Here is a 19,781-nt window from a genome sequence, read left to right on the forward strand (position 1 = left end):
GAAAGAATTCAAGACCTAGTTCGAATTCACAACTATAAGGATAAACAATATTTTAGGTATAAACAAGTTTCTCTTTAATAATCTCTATGTAATGTTGCGCCAGTAGCTGCTAGGAATGGGACTTTTTCGGGATTTATCACTAACAATAAGTAAAGATCACTCCGTACTTACTTTTCGTAGAAGAATATACTTATGTAGTTGTTTTACACTGTTTCTACTTTTACATTAAAGGTTCGCGGTTAACTTGTCGGTTGCGATATGACAATTTAAAAGTTCCTCGATGTTTCTCGTGATCTGATATATATATTTCATTTATTAAGATTGAGAAAGAATGCAGTGACCCTGATCGGTACACGTACCGTACTCCGCGATATTTATTGTTTGTAATATTATTTTTATGCCGATGCGGTACTTATCATTTTGGGCAAATGTGATCGTGACTTTCTTTCTTTTCGTGACATCTTATTTCATTGATTATCTTTGCAATTTTATGTTTGATCTTTCTTTGTTAATTTTATGCTTCTTAATATCTTAATTTTGATGACTCTATATTTAACGTTTCGTGACATCTTATTTTATTTATTATTTTTACAATTTTTTGTTTGATCTTTCTTTCTTAATTTTATGCTTCTTAATATCTTAATTATGGTTGCTCTGCATTTAACTTTTCGTGACATCTTATTTCATTTATTATATTTGCAATTTTTTGTTTGATCTTTCTTAATTTGATGCTTCTTAATATCTTAATTTTAATTGCTTTACATTTAACGCTTAGCTTATGACTTTTTCCTAAACTTTTATTAACTTTTGTGTCCTTGCTTTACTTCGATTTTACTTTTATCATTTTTTATTATTAATTCGGTCGAGTTACGACAATAACAAAAATAAAGAAACGATAGATTAGAAGAGGAACATTATTTTTTTGCGATCATTTACTTTTAGTTCTTAAAATTATATCGAATCAAATTCTCTCTTCTTTCGAGATTAAACAGAAAATAGAATCACATCTTATCATATGTTTTTACGAATGTAAAATTTAATTTGCGAAAAAAATTCAATTTTAAATAAGGAGATTTTTCTTATTTTTACAGAATCGAGAATAGCATCGTGATTCGAGGGTGCCATTTATCGTCAAGTGAGAAGTAACACGTCGAAGGAAATATGTCACACGCGACGTGAGATGCCGGAACACAACGGAGGTATACGGACGACGCTGATCGAAGGGGTAAGTAATTAAAATGGAATCCGACCGGATCGTAACCGCCTGAAAGGAAGAGGAGCAGGAGGGGGAGCCGAAACGGGGTGACTACGACGTGCGTAGAACATGTCGAATTGAACTGCGATTACAATTCCAGAATGTTGGCGAATAGGTCGAAAAGCCGTTATATCCGCGCGCGCGGGTCAACTGCCGGCCTCCCCTGGTATACCTCCTCCACTTCTATCCGTTTCCTAGCGTCGTATCCCCCTGCCTTACTCCAATATCCGTGCCCATCTCTTTCCTCGATTTCTCCCCGCTCCGCTTCTCTCTCACCCCCGTCGTCAGCCACGGCACTGGAATTCGAATTGTAATTTCTAACCGCGCGACTACGCACGAGCCATTACCTTGCCGTTCGAAATTCGTAAACGGATTGCGGATTCCCGGACTTCCACGCGGCTCGTACTAAGAATCCACCCCGTATAGGGGTTGAATTCTTCGCGCCGAATATGCATGATACGAGCCGCCGCCGCCGGCGCTCTTCGTTCCACTCGTCTTGTGTGTCATATTTTCAGTTGTATCGATATATGATAATATCATTCTCTCGTATTTACATCATTATCTATGTTGAAATGTTTTCGCGATTATATCAATCGTGCACAAATCGTTCTCGATCCTCATGATTAAAATTAATAATTATTTTGTTCATGTTATATTATCTTGCGAGTGCCACTTTATAAATTTGACATTTTAATCCTTGTTTGAAATATTTTCCTTTTTTCAGTTTAATGTACGTATTAATATAAAACATGTTTTTGATTTACTCGAACGATACACTGATAGAAAAAATATTTTTTGTGTTTTATTCTCGAATGATGACAGCTATCTCTTTATTACTTTTCTCTTATATTTTCTGCCGCACACAAAATTTAAGAAAATCGTCCCATATTAAGACATTCTCGTGGCCACTCAGCGATAATTGCGACATTATTAGAAATAATTTGTTCATGCCATTTCGGAGAATAAATATCGACTAGCTAGAACAATGTGTTAACTTCTTCTGACATCAAATATAGAACTTTTACCGCGCGCGCGTCTACTTTTTCTTCTCTACACCATAATCAAGATAACGAATTCTCGTTGAGCGAGCAAAATTATATCGACTATTTCATCGTACGTGACATACAGTAATTCTGTGCACATCTTGTGAACATCTGTCTCTTGCCTTTTCCTGCATTTTTTGTTCGCTGATTTTTATTAGAAAAATCTCTAAAAATCTCTTGCACACTTCTTTCTTTATATCTTTCAAATTAATGAACATAATTAAATTTCGCACAATTAAACTCAATTTTCGATCATTCCAATATTTTCTATAATAAGATAATTAACAAATTTTAAGTCTTATTTAAAGTTTTAAATTTTCTATTACATTTAATAAAGGTTTCTTAATTTCAAAATTTCGCTGCAAGATTCTCTGGAAAAATTAATAAAAAAATTTGATGGATAAATTTATACTTATCCACTTCGTGATAATGTTCGCGAGTACTTTTCGGCGATTCTCTCGAGAGGAAAAGAACACTTTGACAATGCGGCTGAACGAAGGGAAAGAGGGCGTTGGAGAAAAGAGAAGCACGAATGAATGAGGTCGGCGGAAATACTTGGCGAAGCAGCCGCTCGACATGGACCGTACCTATTATGAAGTAAAAGAGACCAACACAGAGAGGAAGAGCAAGTCCGAAAGTAAATTTAATTCATAATCTGCTGCAATGCCTACTCTTGCCAACAACTCAGCTCTCATCAAGATTTCATTCAAGTTTTTTCCCTTCTCTTCGGTCACCGCAAAAAGTCACTCTCCAAATGTCTTGCAAACTATACACAACATGCATCGTGGTAATTATCCATTTTTTTAAAACGATACGTACGTTGTTATTCTGAAAAAATTTTGCAAAGATATAGAAATTTAAAGCATAATGTATGTATGTTCGTTTTAGTAATTTTTTTAGAGTGAACAAGTCTTGTAAAATTTATCGTAAATTTTTAATCCATCCAAATGTTAAGATATATATTTTCTTCGTGATTATTAAGAATCAAATCTGATAAATACGTAGAGTTTCAGTATTAAAAGTTATAAATAACTCCAACTATTTAAATCAAAATTAAAAAAAAAAAAAAATCTTCCGATATATCTTACTGACGTATAACGGATGCGTCGAGAGCTGAATAAACGAACCGTATCGATTAAACGCTGCTAAACTTCCGCCACAATTTCGTCCTATAATTCTCGAACGAGAAACAGCGCGGTTTTAATTAGCGATTGCCGGGCTTATGGGCTTATAAACTGATAGTAACTTGTCGGTGGGGTAACGCTATACGCGTATGACGTGTTACGCGTATAGCCAGCCCGTCTTGGGCCGCACGTGGAATTAATCCCGCGGTTAGTATGCCGACCGGCGAATCGCGGCTTGTGTTACAATGTCAACGACAATAGACGGCAAAGTATTGTGTAAAGGTTGACACATACTCCTTCTCGATCTTCTAGCGCGATCCGGTTATCTCCGCTACGCCGACGTATCCGACGTTGTTGAACTTTCGTGAACGTTCCTCCTCCTGTCCCCGTTTCCCCTCCTCATGGCTCGCTCATGGCTGGAAAGCACATAAACACATAGTCGTCGGCCTGAGATTTAATCCGTCGATGGTAGATAGCGTCTCACTTTGCGGATTCACACGGTCCAAATATTACGAACAGCAGCCTAGCGCCGAATGTTGCTTCCCTCTTTTCCTCTTCCACCCCTCTCTCACAGTCTGTATTTAGCTTACCTGTGGCAAACAGACTCGTGAGTCGGGGTATGAAACGTTTTCAGAGTTCCCCGTAATCACGTAGACTTGAATGTTTAATTAGGGTAAAGAACTAAGATCAAATAATTCAAATAAACGAATCAGATAATTTAGCAGTGAAAGCTCATTTGTGATCAAAAGTTAAAATTTTTTCTCCCCTTCACATTTTTTTTCTTCTTATATTACTATAATTTTAATGTAATGGATCGCGGTGCACGAGAGATAAATTATAAATTAAGAAATAAAGTTTACAGGTTTTTTTCTCCCTTTTTATATGCTGTTTCACATAAAAAGAATGGATTTTATATTCATCAAAAAAGGTTGAGATGAGGGATACCGAACGAGAAGAAAAACACAATTTGTAGAGTTCTTACGTAACCCCTTGTTTTATTACATATGTCGAGAATATTCACAAGAATTTCTCGTTTCTTTTTGTTTTCTTGTAAATAACAACATTCAACTCAACGTCGCAAAGCATATCGTAATATATTATTTAACATATATATATATATATATATACTCAATATAGTCCCCCGTAATTCGTATATTTATATTTATATATATAATATATTTGTATTTTTTCATATTTATAATTTGCGTGTTATGTATACATATATACCTTCGCGTTTAATATGTCTCGTCGCGCGCTTATAACGCCGAGACGGCGAATTTCTCACGTCGATCCGTATATTACTCATTAGGTCAAAATATCACTCGCTAAGATTTTACCCTTGTGCGCGGGAAATTTCTCCGTGCGGGGAACGACGGCGTACGAATGAACTGAAAAGCGGAAATTGCGAAAAACGGAAAAACGAATTAATGACATATGTCGGCGTACGTGACACGCCGCACACTATTTACGACACTCTGACGAAGCTTACTCTACGTGTAATCCTTATCACTTGTATACTTGTATATTTACAGGATTCGTCGATGAGACGAGTCAACATTCGAGCACCCTTAGACCGATAATTCAAATAATTTTTATCGCCATTTTCCCTTAGCCAATCGCGAATTAAATTATAAGTCATTGTCCGTGACGTAGGAGTGTTTGTTTTAGATATTGAAAATTATTTTATAATTTCAATTATATCATTTTTGCCGTCCTTTCAAGTTAACGGGTGATTTGCAATAATTTTGTGATTTTTTCCGATAGTACGTTTTGGATTTATGATTTAGATAAGATTTCGAAGAAATCCGAAAGAAAATACGACGCTAACGGAAAATGGCATTACGCATGTTACGCACAAGAAATCACTGTTGCTTTACAATGTGCACAATCATATACATACGTACATACATATGTGCTAATGCGAGCTCTATGTGAGTTAACGGCAGAGATCGATTCTCGAGAGCCGACGTTTTTTGAGTATTTTTAGGCACGACCGACTTATTTTTATTTTGCTGCTTAATTTTTCGCTTTTTGCGAAGACCAAGTTATTTAAAATATTAAACACTGACTCTTTTGAGAATCTTCCTCTCGCGTAGAATTATAAAATATACTTTGTTTTCTGGCTCGCGCATCCCTGTTTGTGTGTGTGTGTGTGTGTGTGTGTGTGTGTGTGTATGTGTATATGTATGCAGCTCTATGACTGATAAAAGTCATGAAAATAAAATGTTCAAATATCATTTATAAATAATCGGCCGTGCCTATTAATGTTTTGAAATAAATGACATCACGCTGCGCCCCGGATTGAATACAATTATCTTTAGAAAAGAATTTTAAAATATTCATATTTCCTCTGAAAATTAGGTAAGACGATTAGAAGATTGAAGTGAATAAATTTATGAAAAAGAAAGTAATAATATTAAGGAGCATTTTTACATATATTAAAAGATTGAACTGAATAAATTTATATATGAAAAAGATGATAATATTAAGAAACATTTTTTACGTAATTCATTGTGATGCTAAATATAAAAATGTATTTTAAAATTGCATTTAAATATCGTTATTAAATGCAATCTAGGCTGTGAAACATTTCTCTCGCAATCTTTTTTTTTTGTTTTTTTTTCTAAAAACTGCTCTTTTCTATAGACTTTCATAATTTTATTTTACCAAAATCGAACCGTTTACAATGCACGTACAAAGAATATCTTTTCACGCCGGTTAATCCTTCACGCGTAAACGCGCACAAACATTTCGTTTGACAGTCTGAGAAACAATCGTTGGTTTGCGTTGAGCAGATCGGGATTCGAATTTGTCGCGATAAGATTTGCAGATTGCACTGCACCCAGAGAAAACTGCGACGCGAGCGCGTGATCTTGTCATGCTTATGACTCTTAAAAGGTTACAAGACCGAGAGGTAGTCTCGCGAATGATACGATTACAGACCTCATCAGGGTAAGTCCTACGTAATCCCTAAGTCGGGCCGTTCCCTTCTTTAATCCGTACCGGGCATTAACTCCTTTGCGCGCAGAGTGCAGGGACTCTCGAACCTGTTGCTTTAAACAAGATGTACGCTGAATAATGGATATTCCTAAGTAGTTCGAAGCCCGCTTAAAACCGACGTGGCAGCCGCTCGCGACCGTCTACGAACAAATCCCAATTTGATCAATTAACGCGTAAACAAATTGATCGCGCGATGTAACGGCGTGGTGAAACGGGATTCGATCACACATTCACGGACAAGGTTCTAATTTATTTTGCATTTATTTCCTCCCGATTCTCCAATCTTGCGGAGAGATTTCTAACTGGAAAATTCATCTCCATGTTAATGTATGATGAATGAAATCTGAAATGCATACCTGTCGATCTGTTTCATCGTGTACGTTATAAGGACAGTTAATTTTTACAAGAACATTTTTTGTGTGTTTGTGCGAACATAAAAATAACGAGTACAATAAAAGTCAGGTAATAAAAGATAAGCTTTTAATGCTACGCTTAAGATCATTCGTTGTACTTATCTGGGATTATGACGTCAGAAACGACAAATGCAAAACGTGATAATAAATTGTCCTTCTTCGCGTGTCTATTATTTATATCCCTCATATCGCGATAGCGTGTCGTGATAAAATGTGCCGAAACCTGTTGTTTCATTATCTTTAAATTAATTATTAAACATATAAGTCAAATTTATTTATGACAGTTGATAATGAGAAGGAAAAATTTTCAAATTCAATTAATTCATTAATAAATTAATAGCATTCGGCACATGAATCTTTTTTATCGAGTATGAGTTTTGACACGCGGAAGAATCAATTTATTTCAATAACAACAAAGAGAAACGCAAATGGTAATAATAAATTATCCTTCTTCGCATGTCTATTATTTATACCCCCCCCCCCCACATATTGCAGAAGCGCCACATTATCGTGATAAAATGTGCTGAAAGCTGTTTCATCATCTTGAAATTAATAAACAAATATATAAGTCAATTTATATCTGTCTTACATTATTATTTATGACAGTTGATAAGGAAAGATTACCATCTGATTCGTATAAATTAATTGCTGTTTCATCATCTTGAAATTAATAAACAAATATATAAGTCAATTTATATCTGTCTTACATTATTATTTATGACAGTTGATAAGGAAAGATTACCATCTGATTCGTATAAATTAATTGCTTTGGCACATTCTATAAATCTTTTTTATCGAGTATGAATTTTGACACGCAGAAAAGAATCAATTTATTTCAATAACAACAAAGAAAAATCGATATAATTTTTTATTTTCAAATTTATATGCGGTTTCGAAGAAACCTACTTTGCAATCAATGAATTCCTCGTCATACTATATCTCCATTCCGTTTCACTTCTTTCGCCGCAAATTTTTCATTTTCTTTTTCTCCCCCTTTGCGTCGTCCCCCTACTACCTTCGACAGTCTCCTTAAGCGAGAGCAACTTCTCTGTACCGAATCTGACGTTTTAATCTCAAGTATCCAGATGGGATCCATGATTTCGTACGTAAGGATGCAAGGGCTCGAACGAGGTGGAGAATCGGAGGATTTGGAATGTACTCTTGGCAGAACAGAAAGGGTGTGTCTGCGGAGGGAAGAAGGGGAGAATCGATGTTAGAGATAATACGCGCTCGCGCAATGCCATAGTATCCGAAAAAAAAAAGTTGCCGATGCTTAAGGAATACATCGCAACTTGACACGAGTCGGACTTGATGACAAAAAATATCTAAACTCTGTTTGAAACGCGATTTACACTCTCGCGCGACTGTTCTCTCGAGATACACGCATCATTACATGTACGAATGATCTTCAAACGCAATTCTCTTCTACATATTGTCAATAAAAATTGAAAATCTCTTTATTACGTATACTAATGAAATAGGAAAAAAACCATATTTTTTTTTCGAACGGGTGTATAAAGTTAAAAATAGTTCAAAATCCCATCGGGGATGGGGCTCTTTTTCTCAGTCGTAAACTTTAATCCAATATTAAGCTCGAGTGGTTTCGTTTTGATATTCCGAAATACTGGGATTATCGCGCGACTAAAATTCTCCCATGATGCAGTTAAAAAATATAACGACTCATTCTCACACGTTCTCAAATTGCACTCGCAGAGACGGGATCACTGGTATTTGTTGTTTGCGTCATTGATTACGGCGTTATACAATATATTACATTGAAAGCGATAGTCGTTGCACTTTGTTAATATCATCCCTTTTTCGTTCTCGTGGTTCCGCCCATCGCCCATTCCGCGCATCTCACCCTCGTCTGAGTTCATGCACACGTACACACAAGAAGACACACACATACACACACACACATACACACACACGCAATCTTACAATGAGGGGGATCGGTGGGGGATTCGTGTTCCTTCAATTGTTGGCCACTCTTGAACTTTGTCGCTACACTAACTTGGCACGCGCGTAAATTATTCTCCGTCATTTAATACGAACGTTAACTACCTCGGTCAGTCTTTGTGTCACTCGTGTGTAATTATGTGTACATATGTGTATATATGTGTGTGTGTGTGTGTGTGTGTATGCATACGTATGGACTGTAGGAGTATATATGTATTCGCGTCGGTCTCCTTTTGTGTATCGTTTAAATTCTAATTTTCCTTCCCTTTAGTTTTTAATCGAGTTCTTTATAATTAGGGAGAATCAACACCTATCGCGTATCAATGACGAGAACTTGGATTTTGTTTATCGAATTATCGTTACGGCCAGACTAATTAGTAGTAGCGTCACGGTCGTCGTCACGCCCGTTGCTGAATCTGGAATTAGACAAAATTTCACTATTTAGGACAAAAGGCACATTGGAAGATTTTTTGTGGAAAAAAATATTTCTAAATTTAATTATGCGCAACAATTTAAATACCTACGTAAAAATCAATAATTAGTGCTGTGCTCTATTTCAAGAATAGACATTTCGACATTCATATTAATAACAAATCTTTGAATTAATTATAAGACATCGATAGATCTATGTAAGAAGTGATTTTCACATAGTCGTCTTTTTAAATAGTTAGAACTTTATCAACATATTTGGAAATACGTCTATATTTTAAGAGATTCTCGACATCTCAAAGAAACAGTACTAACACCGGGTTATATTCGCTCTCGTTGCCACGAGACAACACGCAAATAAAAAAAAAGAAAAAAAAAAAAAAAAAAACCGAAGGCTCTCTCACCATCGACAGCCTCGAGAGGTCAATGCACAATCAAGGACTCCTCGACGAGAATCTGTCGTTACCCCGTTGCACGAAGCTTGCCACGAAAGAATCCCTTTCCCTCCGAGTGGAAACACAGGGGAGCAAAAAGAGAGGGGAGAGGAGGGCGGGGGGGGGGGGAAGGGAGGAAAAGGTGCCGATGGCCGACAGACCGAGGAGCGAGGTAGATAGATATACAGAAGGGGTGGAAAAAGGATAGAACGCAAAGGGAGGAGAGAAAAAAAATCGGGAAAAATGGGAAGTCAGTTATTCTTCCGGTTGGCTTGCTGCGTACCGTTAGCTATTACTCGCTTGGAGAGAAATATATTCTCCGGCCTTTTCCCGGCCTCACTCATCTCTAATTACGAATCAGAAACAACCCGGTGGGCCGCCGCCTCCGGATCACCCGTTCCGTCCACCACCCCGTCGTTCCCTTCATCCACCCTCTTCCAAGACCCTTTCTTCGTCTTCTCCGAGTCTCATCCAAAAGCTCGCGCAAGCAGTAAGTTGCCTCGACTCCCCTTTCTTTTATCCGGCCTCTGCTGTGCTGCCCCGAGAGAATTTCTTCGCTTCGCTACTTTTGTACGATCTTACCTTCCTTCAATTCGCGATTTCTCCTTCTATCCCACTTTTTCTCTTTCTCTCCTTTCTCCTTCTTTTCAACTCTACGAGAGAAGAATGGTGCGCGGCGTTATGTATTTATGATCGATATTTATATCTCATTATCTCATCGCGCGCGGAAAATGAGTACGGATGACGGTCTGTCATATTAGATTTTTAAAAGTTCAAATTGATATAATTTTAGTATAAACCTAAGAATTTATTAGAAAGAGTTTATTTGTTGATAATTAAATTTATTCACTATATTATTAGTTATTATTATATTTCTTAGTAGATAATTTCCTACATCTACGACGTCTATCACGAAAAAAATAAAATGTCTAACATACATATATAAAAATTTGACTTGACCGTTTCACTCCTGAGAAATATTACTAAAATTTATAGTAGAAAAATATCTATTAAAAATAATAATTATAATAATAAATATAACTAATAATCTAACGTAATAAATAAATATATGTATACACTAATCCGATATAATAAAAAAAAAAAAAAAAAAAAACGATATATGATGTTGTGAGATGTGCATGACACGCGCAGTCTCCCGTATCTTTTACCAATATCGGATATCGAATCCATCGCAATTGTCTGATATCAACCTCAGCTTGTGACTTTACAACGAAATTAAGACCAAGCTTCTCTCGTCGAGTAGTCCTTGTTAGCGTTTTACGTTGGAACACAATTTTCCGGGTCCTCTCGCGCACAACATTCGTTATTTCTCGCACCCGTCTTCATTTGCGAAGACGCTTACATGCGGAGGTTTGCAAAGCAGTTTCCCTCGTTACGGTTCCGCCCTTTTTCCATGCAAAATTACCTACTTCTGCGAGACTATCGCGATCGTCTCCGGATTTTCACACTGCGCCATTATGCAAATTCTTTTTAAAAGTAACCGCGGTCGAGCGAGATATTGAGGGACCGGTATGGGGGAACGAACGGGGATTGAATTACCGAAGAAGGAATGGGAGGGGGGAAAGGGGGGGAGGGAAGGGGGAAGATGAGAAGCCGGACGGGGAAAGGGGGAAAAAAATGCGAGCGTAGAAAAGAATTATCCGATAATGCCGAAGGCTCGGCGGAATTATGAAAGGTGCTACACCTGGCCTGGACCCGCGCTCGGAAACGCGGTAGAAACGCAGCCGTTTAAATGCCGTGGCGGAGCCGCGAAATGCCAGATAAACCGCACCTTCCGAGAGGAAAACTTGTCGCGTTTTGTCTCCTCGTGTGCAAGCTCGTACCGAAATCCACGAGAATTTTAATCGCGCATCCGTTTATTGTTCGGCATCCGGTGTATCGCTTAATCGGTCGCATTAAATTCGAATTTATTACGCGCTATAACAATAGAATTATAATAATTATAATAATAGAATTATTTTTTTTTTTTTTTTGATACTGATATCTCTCTTTCTCTCTCTCTCTCTCTCTCTCTCTCTCTCTCTCGAATGAATGTTATTAGTGTGAAAAAAGAAATGTACTTTTACGCGAATATGATCTCTTTTTGGGAAAAATTTATCAAGTTTATAACAAAAAAAAAAAAAAAAATTAAATATCAAACTTACCCTTATCGGGAGGCCAGTTGTAATTTCTTTTCCTATCCAGCTCAGATGACTTTTGCTCCGATCTTCCGATTTCGTTAAGGTTTGACTGGAACTTGGTACCTTGAGAGAAAAATACAAAAGATGAGAAATATTATTAATGTGAAAAAAAAAAATGATTTTGAGAAGTACGTCGGCGTAACGTTAATGATAAATGAAATACAAGAGCTTTGATAAAAATATCTCGTCGAGTTGAGAAATTCACTGTGTATTAGAAGCAATTTGTGTTTTCCGGATGTTACGGAAATGAATTAAAAATTGAATCTCGCCTCGAGACTGCACGGTATAAAGTCAGGGTTGTCTCAGAGGGGACGAGATCTGAGAGACAGAGTACAGAAGGAGCGAAAGGAGATTGTGCGATTCGCATAGCCTGTGGAACCGCGGACAAAGGGATGTGCGACGAGTGGCCCTCTCGACTGAAGATGTTTACGAGCCTGTTACGCATAAAGTGGGTGGCAAACGCGTTAACTAGTATGCAAACTCCGGGTAAACACAATTCCCTTATCCCGCGCCAAGTAGATTCTATCCATGTCACGACACACGCTTGTGTCGCTAGCCCGCCGGTTCGGATTACATTCTTGTAACGAAATAGAATTCGCGCTACGAGTATATTTTGATAAAATTACACAGTCAGACTTATGTATTATATATATACATCACGTGTTCACGTCGTCTATGCCGTGTATTATACGCTAGCGAATTAAGAGAGAGAGAGAGACACATGAACAAATAAATATTACAAAATTTAAACAAATGATATTTAAAACACATATATGATTAATATCTAGTAAAACTTTTTTTTTTTTTTTTGACGCTCAAATAAATTTCATTTCACCGGCTAAACAATTAATATACCTTTATATATATTATTTTTATTTACGATGTAATTATATCTCTAAATATAAATATTTTATGAGAAAATAATAATAATAAATTACGTTAAAATTTACATAAAAATTCTACAATTTTTTTTTTTCCAATTTATTCACAGTTTTCATCTATCGACACATTCTTAGTATTTCTCGTTATTTATCGTAAAATTAAAACTGCTCGTTTTTATGAATTTCTATGACTTTTCCACAGCTGTGTGTGAGCGGTAAATTGACTAAAGCTCCACCGACAGACGCAAGTGCGTCTAACACGAGGAACAGGAAATAGCAGGACCGGCACAACCTGCGCTTACGGCTTAATTTCGAGATACTCGCGGAGCAAAGCTGCTCGTGAATACCGCTTTGTGTCTTCGTTCGTTCCCGCCCCTTCCCGCTGATTAGATTTGTAAGTTCACGGCCCCCGAGGCAGAGCAATGCAAGCTAGTTTGGGCAAGGCGAGGTCGAGGAACACGATCTTGGCACGATAGCCTATTTCGGGCAAGGTAATGGGCGATCATGACGGTGTAGAGCGCTTGCGCCACCGTGTATGCACATGTCCATGTGTGCATAATACCGGGTAGCTGATAGTACGTAAGGTCTCCACCACGGCCGGATACACCCTCGGACAACGAGGTGAGACACCGTTGTACGGCGACGCAATGGATAGGCTAGACAGACGTATGCAAATCTCGGCCAAACATTAACAGTGACAGTGTGTATCATGCGCTATACGTATCACGCTGCTGCCTGCCCTGAGGGTAGGGTCAGTTCTATAGTTTCCTATATGCGAGAATCTCTATCGCGACGCGGGCGGCTCTGTTTCTGTGGCTATATGGTATGTTGGCGACGACGTATTTAGGGAACGTATATAGCTGCGAGAGCACGGACCCGTGTAAGCTCGTGGGAGGGTGTTATCTGTATAGCAACTTGGAATTTTGTTATGGAGATAGTCGACACAATTGCGAGAGATGAGGTAAGGTTTCAAAAAAGAGAAAACATTGGAAGAAAAGAAGAATAAATATTAAAACTGACATATCGTTTTTAGACTCTAGCTCTTTTAATTGTTTAATATAAAAATTTACAGCGTGAACATTTACTAGAGATTGTGCTCTTTTACCGCTCTTGCATCTCAGTTTTGATAATATTATTTTAAATGTTTGAACAAATGATTTCCCTTTTTAAAAAAGGAGTGAAATTGAAGAAACTAGTCTTTGAAACCATAATTGAAAAGATATACAGAAAGATAAAAAAAAATGATAAACACAAATAAATTTAAAACATATGAAATCAATTTAAAAATTTACATGTAAATTGATATAATATATTAGTTATTACTGTAAATAATATGATTTGTCGTAGGAGTCGCGAGAAAAACATTTTTAAATTTGAATAATTTTCGATACAAACTGATTTAGCATATAAACGAGGCAACGAATGTACAAGCATAGGCTTCTGATGAGCAAACTCAATAAGCGGAGCAAGTTTATATTACAGTCATGGTAGAGTGTACCTTCATTTCGCTGAGGAATAACGATATATGTATATCAGTTTCAAAAAACATATGTCAGGTTTAGTATATTCCTCCCTTTATCAAAAAATACACAGTTAAAATAAAAACACAAATGAAGAAATTTATATGTAACTTGTGTTAAAATTGTAATTCCGTTGTTAGCTCCTTGTAACCTCAATAAATTTAAAACGTTAGCGTCATTAATCATCAAATATTATACATTTCAGAAAAATAAAATATTTAATTTCCACTTATTGTACTTATTTAGAAATCAATACGTTCATTAAACATACGTCATATAAATATATATATATATATATAAATTAACACGAGAATTTGCTTTTATATGAGCCCGCTTTATAGTAGAAAAAAATAAAAAAATATTGATAAACGTTTTCAGACGCTCTGACCTAAATTCACGTGTCGCATATAAAACTGCGATGAAACATTCACCGGTGTATCATTACATGTATCTGTATTACTATCTCTTCTCTTTCATAGTACTATTTTTAGAAATATCTAAAATATGAAAAAAAAACGCACGAGTCGCATCTGTAAGAATGTAATCCTCCGATATATCGGTATTTCTGTATTAAACATAATTTATTATATATATATATATATATATATATATATATATATATATTAAAACGAGGTGTTAAATGGTGTATTGATACATGTTCAATAAATTTATCAAAATAAAATATATATCGGTTCTAAAAAAAATTGCAATTGCATTTGTAGAAAAGTATCTACTCTAAAATAATTCATCAAAAAGATAAAATGTCGTGTAATTTTACATCAAGTATAATTCGAAAAAACTATTTATTTTTGTGCTTTTATAATTTTCTCGATTTTAAAGGGGAAACAAGAAAAGACTGGAAAGAAGAGCTTTAAAAAAAATGAGAATTTAATTGACGGTTATTATGTTTGATTTTTCGCCTCGAGTCGCGAGATATTCGCACTTATTCATTCACACGTTTGCGCGGATTCGAAAACAGGTCGACGCAATATTTAATGAATTTTCGCTGAAACTGTGTGCGAATTTAGCCCGCATTCTGAATTCCGTGAATATTAAACGATCCGCGTGTATACGCTCGCTTCTCGGGCGAGCTGATGTTGGCCGATATTGGCACGCGCGACAAAGTCAATGCTACTTGTGTCCCTGAGGTGCAGCTGCCTGGCTAACTTGTTCCCCAAGAAAATTAACAGCGGTCTAAGGTCGTGCGCACGCTGAGATCTAAACTTATACGGCCGTGTCACGCGGCGCGCAATATTGCCACGGCAATGTTGTACTTGTAATTAACGCGTCTCTTTACGATGTTGATTCATGTCATAAATAATTTCACCGAACCGACACGCAAGGACGGGCAGGATTTCTTGCTGAATTCTTCGAGAATTTACTTTAATCACGCTTTAAGAAAATTACCGTTTATCGACTCCCCCGATCCTTAACTCTTTTCCGATAAAACCTCTAAAATGTATACATTTGCAAGAAACTCAATCTCTCCTTTCGTCTAATTCAATTTTATTTATTCAAAAAAAGTGAAGAAAATAAATTGATCCCAAATTGCGTTTCTTTTTTTAAATTTTCCTTTCTCTATTCTCCATGATACTACTGTACGCATTATATACGTACGATAGAATAGGAGACGTGTTAATCGTACGAAGGCACGCGGCTAAACCAATCGCTATACATGCTCTCCCAGAATTACAGGCAGGTAACGCTGCCCCGGGGAATTAAGCGACACCTAAGGGCATATGTACTCCGGGAGATGTCACGATACCGCGACAATACTTGCTCTGTTTCCCATCGGAACCTCAAAGTGACTTATCGCCGTAGGCCGGGTACGGTTGCTTCTGTAATTTGCCGTCGTGAAATGCGAGCTAAACGAGAGACGAAAATAGAGAATACCTGTGAAAGGCGCAATCATACGATAGCTTAGAGTACATGAATCGTCACAATTTACCGGCGACGTAGCTACGCAATATATATATATATATATATATATATATATATATATATTTCGTTATATAAAGAAATTTTTTTTAAATATCTTTTGATCCCTTTGACGTACAAATATGTCGATACAATAGATGCGTCTTATGCGAAAATTATAAATATGTTTTTTTATACAATACGCCGCTTCACATTTACAAGTAAACGTACCTCTCGTGCTGCGTCACATGAATAGCATTATACCGTCTTATACGGAAAGTTAAGATGCAGCGCGCGCTATGTTTAGGTATTCTCAACGACAGATTGTCGCAAGTCACTACGAGCAAATAAGGGGCTGTTTATGCTTGGGTTTCCTTCCGCGCGAAGGAAACCCGCGAGCAAATCTTCTGTTTAATCTTAAGTGTACACTTGTGCCCTTTAATTTTCAACGATACAAATAACGAGAAGCGACGGCGTAAATAAGAGAGAAGGGGGCGACTACGCATTATAAAAAGCGATGGACGCGATGGGGGATAAAAGAAATGAAATAAATTACGTGAGAAAAAAAATGTATAATGCTATGCGAAATAAGAAGTTGTTGGTGAAATCGCGTAACATGCGTGGATGTAAAAAAAGATTCTGGTGGACCAAAAGAGAAATATAAGTCAAATAGATATGTTAAGGAAAGAAGATAGCATAAAAATAAACTGCTCAAGAAAATAAGAGAGAGAGATGAAAACGGACTCGGGCGCGCGGTTAAATGTAACCAAAAGATAAAAGAAGAGAAAAAGAGAAGCGACACGATAAGGGAAAGAGGGACTCTCAGAGTCGGCGGCGTTGGGGTGAAAAAGGAGGAGAAATGGAACAAAGAGAGAGAGAGAGAGAGAGAGAGAGAGAGAGAGAGAGAGAAGGGGGTAAAAGGGAGAGGGAGAGAGAGAGAACGCGAAGGGAGCAAACATTAATGCCACCTTGCAGACCGCAGATGTTGCAGCAATTACAAACCTCATCCTTTCTTCACAGCCCGTCCTTCCTTCCCTTCCTCGCAGTCTTCGCAAATAGAGAGGGAGAGACAAGGAGACATATGCCGTATTCAAACTTACCACATCCCGCTACCGTTCGCTACTTCGCCCTCCTTCCCTCTCAGCGCTTCATCTTTTCGCTCTCACCTTTCCTCGCCGTCCTCTCCCTGTGCTTTCCCCCCCCCCCCTCCCCACCCCCGTCCTCCTTTCCCCCACGTCTCTGTGGACGATGACATCGGGTTATACGTGGAGGTAAGGAAGGCGGACACGGCAGACACGGAGACGGTGGCCTCCCCCCCTCCCCAACGAGACACGAATTTTCGATTAAATTTAACACGGCAAGGCGGCAAAAGGACGCTGGCGCGCTACACGCTGCTGTTTTAGGCGATAGAACAAAGCTGGAACAAGGAAAGGGACAAAGAAAGAAATAGAGGGGCGAGAGAAGGGAAAGGCGAGGATAAGGGACGGTGAGAACGCGGACTACACAGTGGCGGCTGATATTATTCTTGGGTCTTCCACGCTGGAGCATTATTAGTTCCGGCGTGTTAGCATACATGAAATATTGATGTTACAGGGATCTCTTCTACCCCAGTCAACCCTGTGTTCCCAGCTCTCTCTCTCTCTCTCTCTCTCTCTCTCTCACTCACTCTCTCTCTTCCTAACTTCTCTATCCATTCATCTATCCTTTCCGCTCTTTCCGCTTAACCACCACTCACGTGTTCGTGTTACGAACATCACTTCAGTTACCTCTTTTCCTCCCCCTCTTCCTTTCTCTCTTTCTCGTTACCTTTACATTTATTCTCTCATTGCTTTTATTCCCTCGGTTTAACCAAAGCTTTTTTGATAGTCATTGTTTTGATTTCCTAAGTAAATGCTAAGAATTTAAAATAGCATAATATATCACGTTATTTTTATTTTTTTTATTTTTTTTTCAAATTATTATTAACTTTAATTTATATGGAATTTTTTGATGCTTTTATTAAAGAGTATCGATAATAAACCTATAATGTTGATTTAAAACAATACTATTTTTTCGCATTTTTGTGATAATGAAGATGATTTTGTATAAGAAAAGAAATATTCGTCTTGGAAATTCTATCTTGTTGTAGACTCTATTTTCGTTGTTCTCTCTTTTGCCCCTTCTTTAAAGAGCGGACTGCTTGCTCTTTTTCAAACCACCCTTAAAGCCGCAATCGATTCCCGGGATTCCCCGGTGGATCTCTTGGCTCCAGTTAACATCGAAGTTAATAGCACCGGAGATTCAAAGTATGTTACTGGAAAATCTAGTTATGAAATGTCATTTAGCTGTACGTGATGCTGAATTGAATATGTAAATCCGCTACCTAGATTGAGATTTTACTACACTATAGGAATATACCGATGAAACATTTGAATCTTTCTCTTATGTATTCATCAAGAATTTTTTTAAATGTCAACAATACTAACGATATATCAATATATCAATATGCAGAAGTTAAAACAAATAAATTCCATATATTGTTTCAATTTGTATTGATATTCTCGCGCAGCTTTCATATAAGATGCGATATTCTATTTAATAGACTTTTCCTTTCATCGCTCTCAATGTTGCGTCAGTTCTAAATTTTGTTCTCTGTCTCGTTATTTTTGTTTCCTTTTTTTCAAACATATTCTTTGAGAGAGAAAGAGAACGATATCCGAATGATTGATGCGCTTTTCGAACAGAGATCAAGACTGAAGAGAATACTTTTCTCAAATATATTTCAAGTGCTTGTTACTCTTCATATATTGCGCGACAGCCGACGATATTATGTACTTTGAAATGCAAAAATGCATAGTGGATTTTGTAATCTGTAAAATTATAGAATACGTACGTGAACGCATTATGTAAGAGAAAGAAAATAAAAAAAAGATATATTGTTCTCTCTCTCTCTCTTTCTTTTTCGCACACACGTACATACTTTATTTAGTTTCAGTACTCACCTGTCTTGATATTCTTATCATTATGAATTGTCAGCGAACTTGGATTTCCGTAAACAGAGTTATTCATCTCCGCAATGAAATCCCAATCTGCAAGAGTAAGCACACGAATTGGAAAATTATTAGAGTCAAACTACTGAGGCAGTATGTCGTAAATAATATCGATGATATATTATATGGTGTCATCATATTCATTTTACAAGGAATCGTGCGAGCTTAAAAACACGATTCATCAATTTTGCTGCGATTTATTACGTTCAATCATCGCGAATACAGCAAAATTACATTTAAGATTTTACCTTTCTTGACAATCTCCGTGGTAGATGGACTAGGACTGGTACTGGGCGGTGCAGACACTGTAACAAAATAAGTTTCCTTCATTAATATATCAAGCTCGAATCTACATTGATGTCGTATATTTCGCGCAAAATTAATCGTTAAAATCCTTTGGCGAAATATCGGTACATTCTTCTCGAAACGCTTTATATAAAAAATTCTTCATTTATCATTCTTTTTCTTATCGTAGGGAAAAAAAACATAATTAATTTTCGTATGGGGAACAAAAACCCACATAATTATTTTCTTCAGTTTTTCAACAAGATTTATTCCTTCAAAAACCTTCACCCT

General features: G+C 37.1%; 1 protein-coding gene and 1 long non-coding RNA gene across 4 annotated transcripts in view; one reads left to right on the forward strand and one right to left on the reverse strand.

Annotated features, from left to right (window-relative positions):
* The window catches only part of LOC140666541 (uncharacterized), a 180,828-nt gene that overhangs the window by 15,460 nt on the left and 145,587 nt on the right, over positions 1-19,781 (forward strand). For both annotated transcript variants that reach the window (XR_012046777.1, XR_012046778.1), the window contains one exon: positions 1,092-1,225. This is a non-coding gene — a long non-coding RNA (uncharacterized lncRNA). The remainder of the gene's footprint in view (positions 1-1,091; positions 1,226-19,781) is intronic.
* LOC140666535 (lachesin) overlaps positions 7,769-19,781 on the reverse strand; it is a 177,405-nt gene continuing 165,392 nt past the window's right edge. Inside the window, exons 8-11 of one of the 2 annotated variants that reach the window (XM_072893809.1) lie at positions 19,454-19,510; positions 19,158-19,244; positions 11,823-11,921; positions 7,769-9,210 (exon numbers count right to left, since the gene is read on the reverse strand). In XM_072893809.1, coding sequence (XP_072749910.1) covers positions 9,140-9,210; positions 11,823-11,921; positions 19,158-19,244; positions 19,454-19,510 — 314 coding nt within the window. In that variant the 3' untranslated portion in view covers positions 7,769-9,139. The remainder of the gene's footprint in view (positions 9,211-11,822; positions 11,922-19,157; positions 19,245-19,453; positions 19,511-19,781) is intronic. The other variant, XM_072893810.1, reaches the window with a different exon arrangement.

Source organism: Anoplolepis gracilipes, chromosome 6, assembly GCF_047496725.1.
Source record: "Anoplolepis gracilipes chromosome 6, ASM4749672v1, whole genome shotgun sequence".
Lineage (NCBI taxonomy): Eukaryota > Metazoa > Arthropoda > Insecta > Hymenoptera > Formicidae > Anoplolepis > Anoplolepis gracilipes.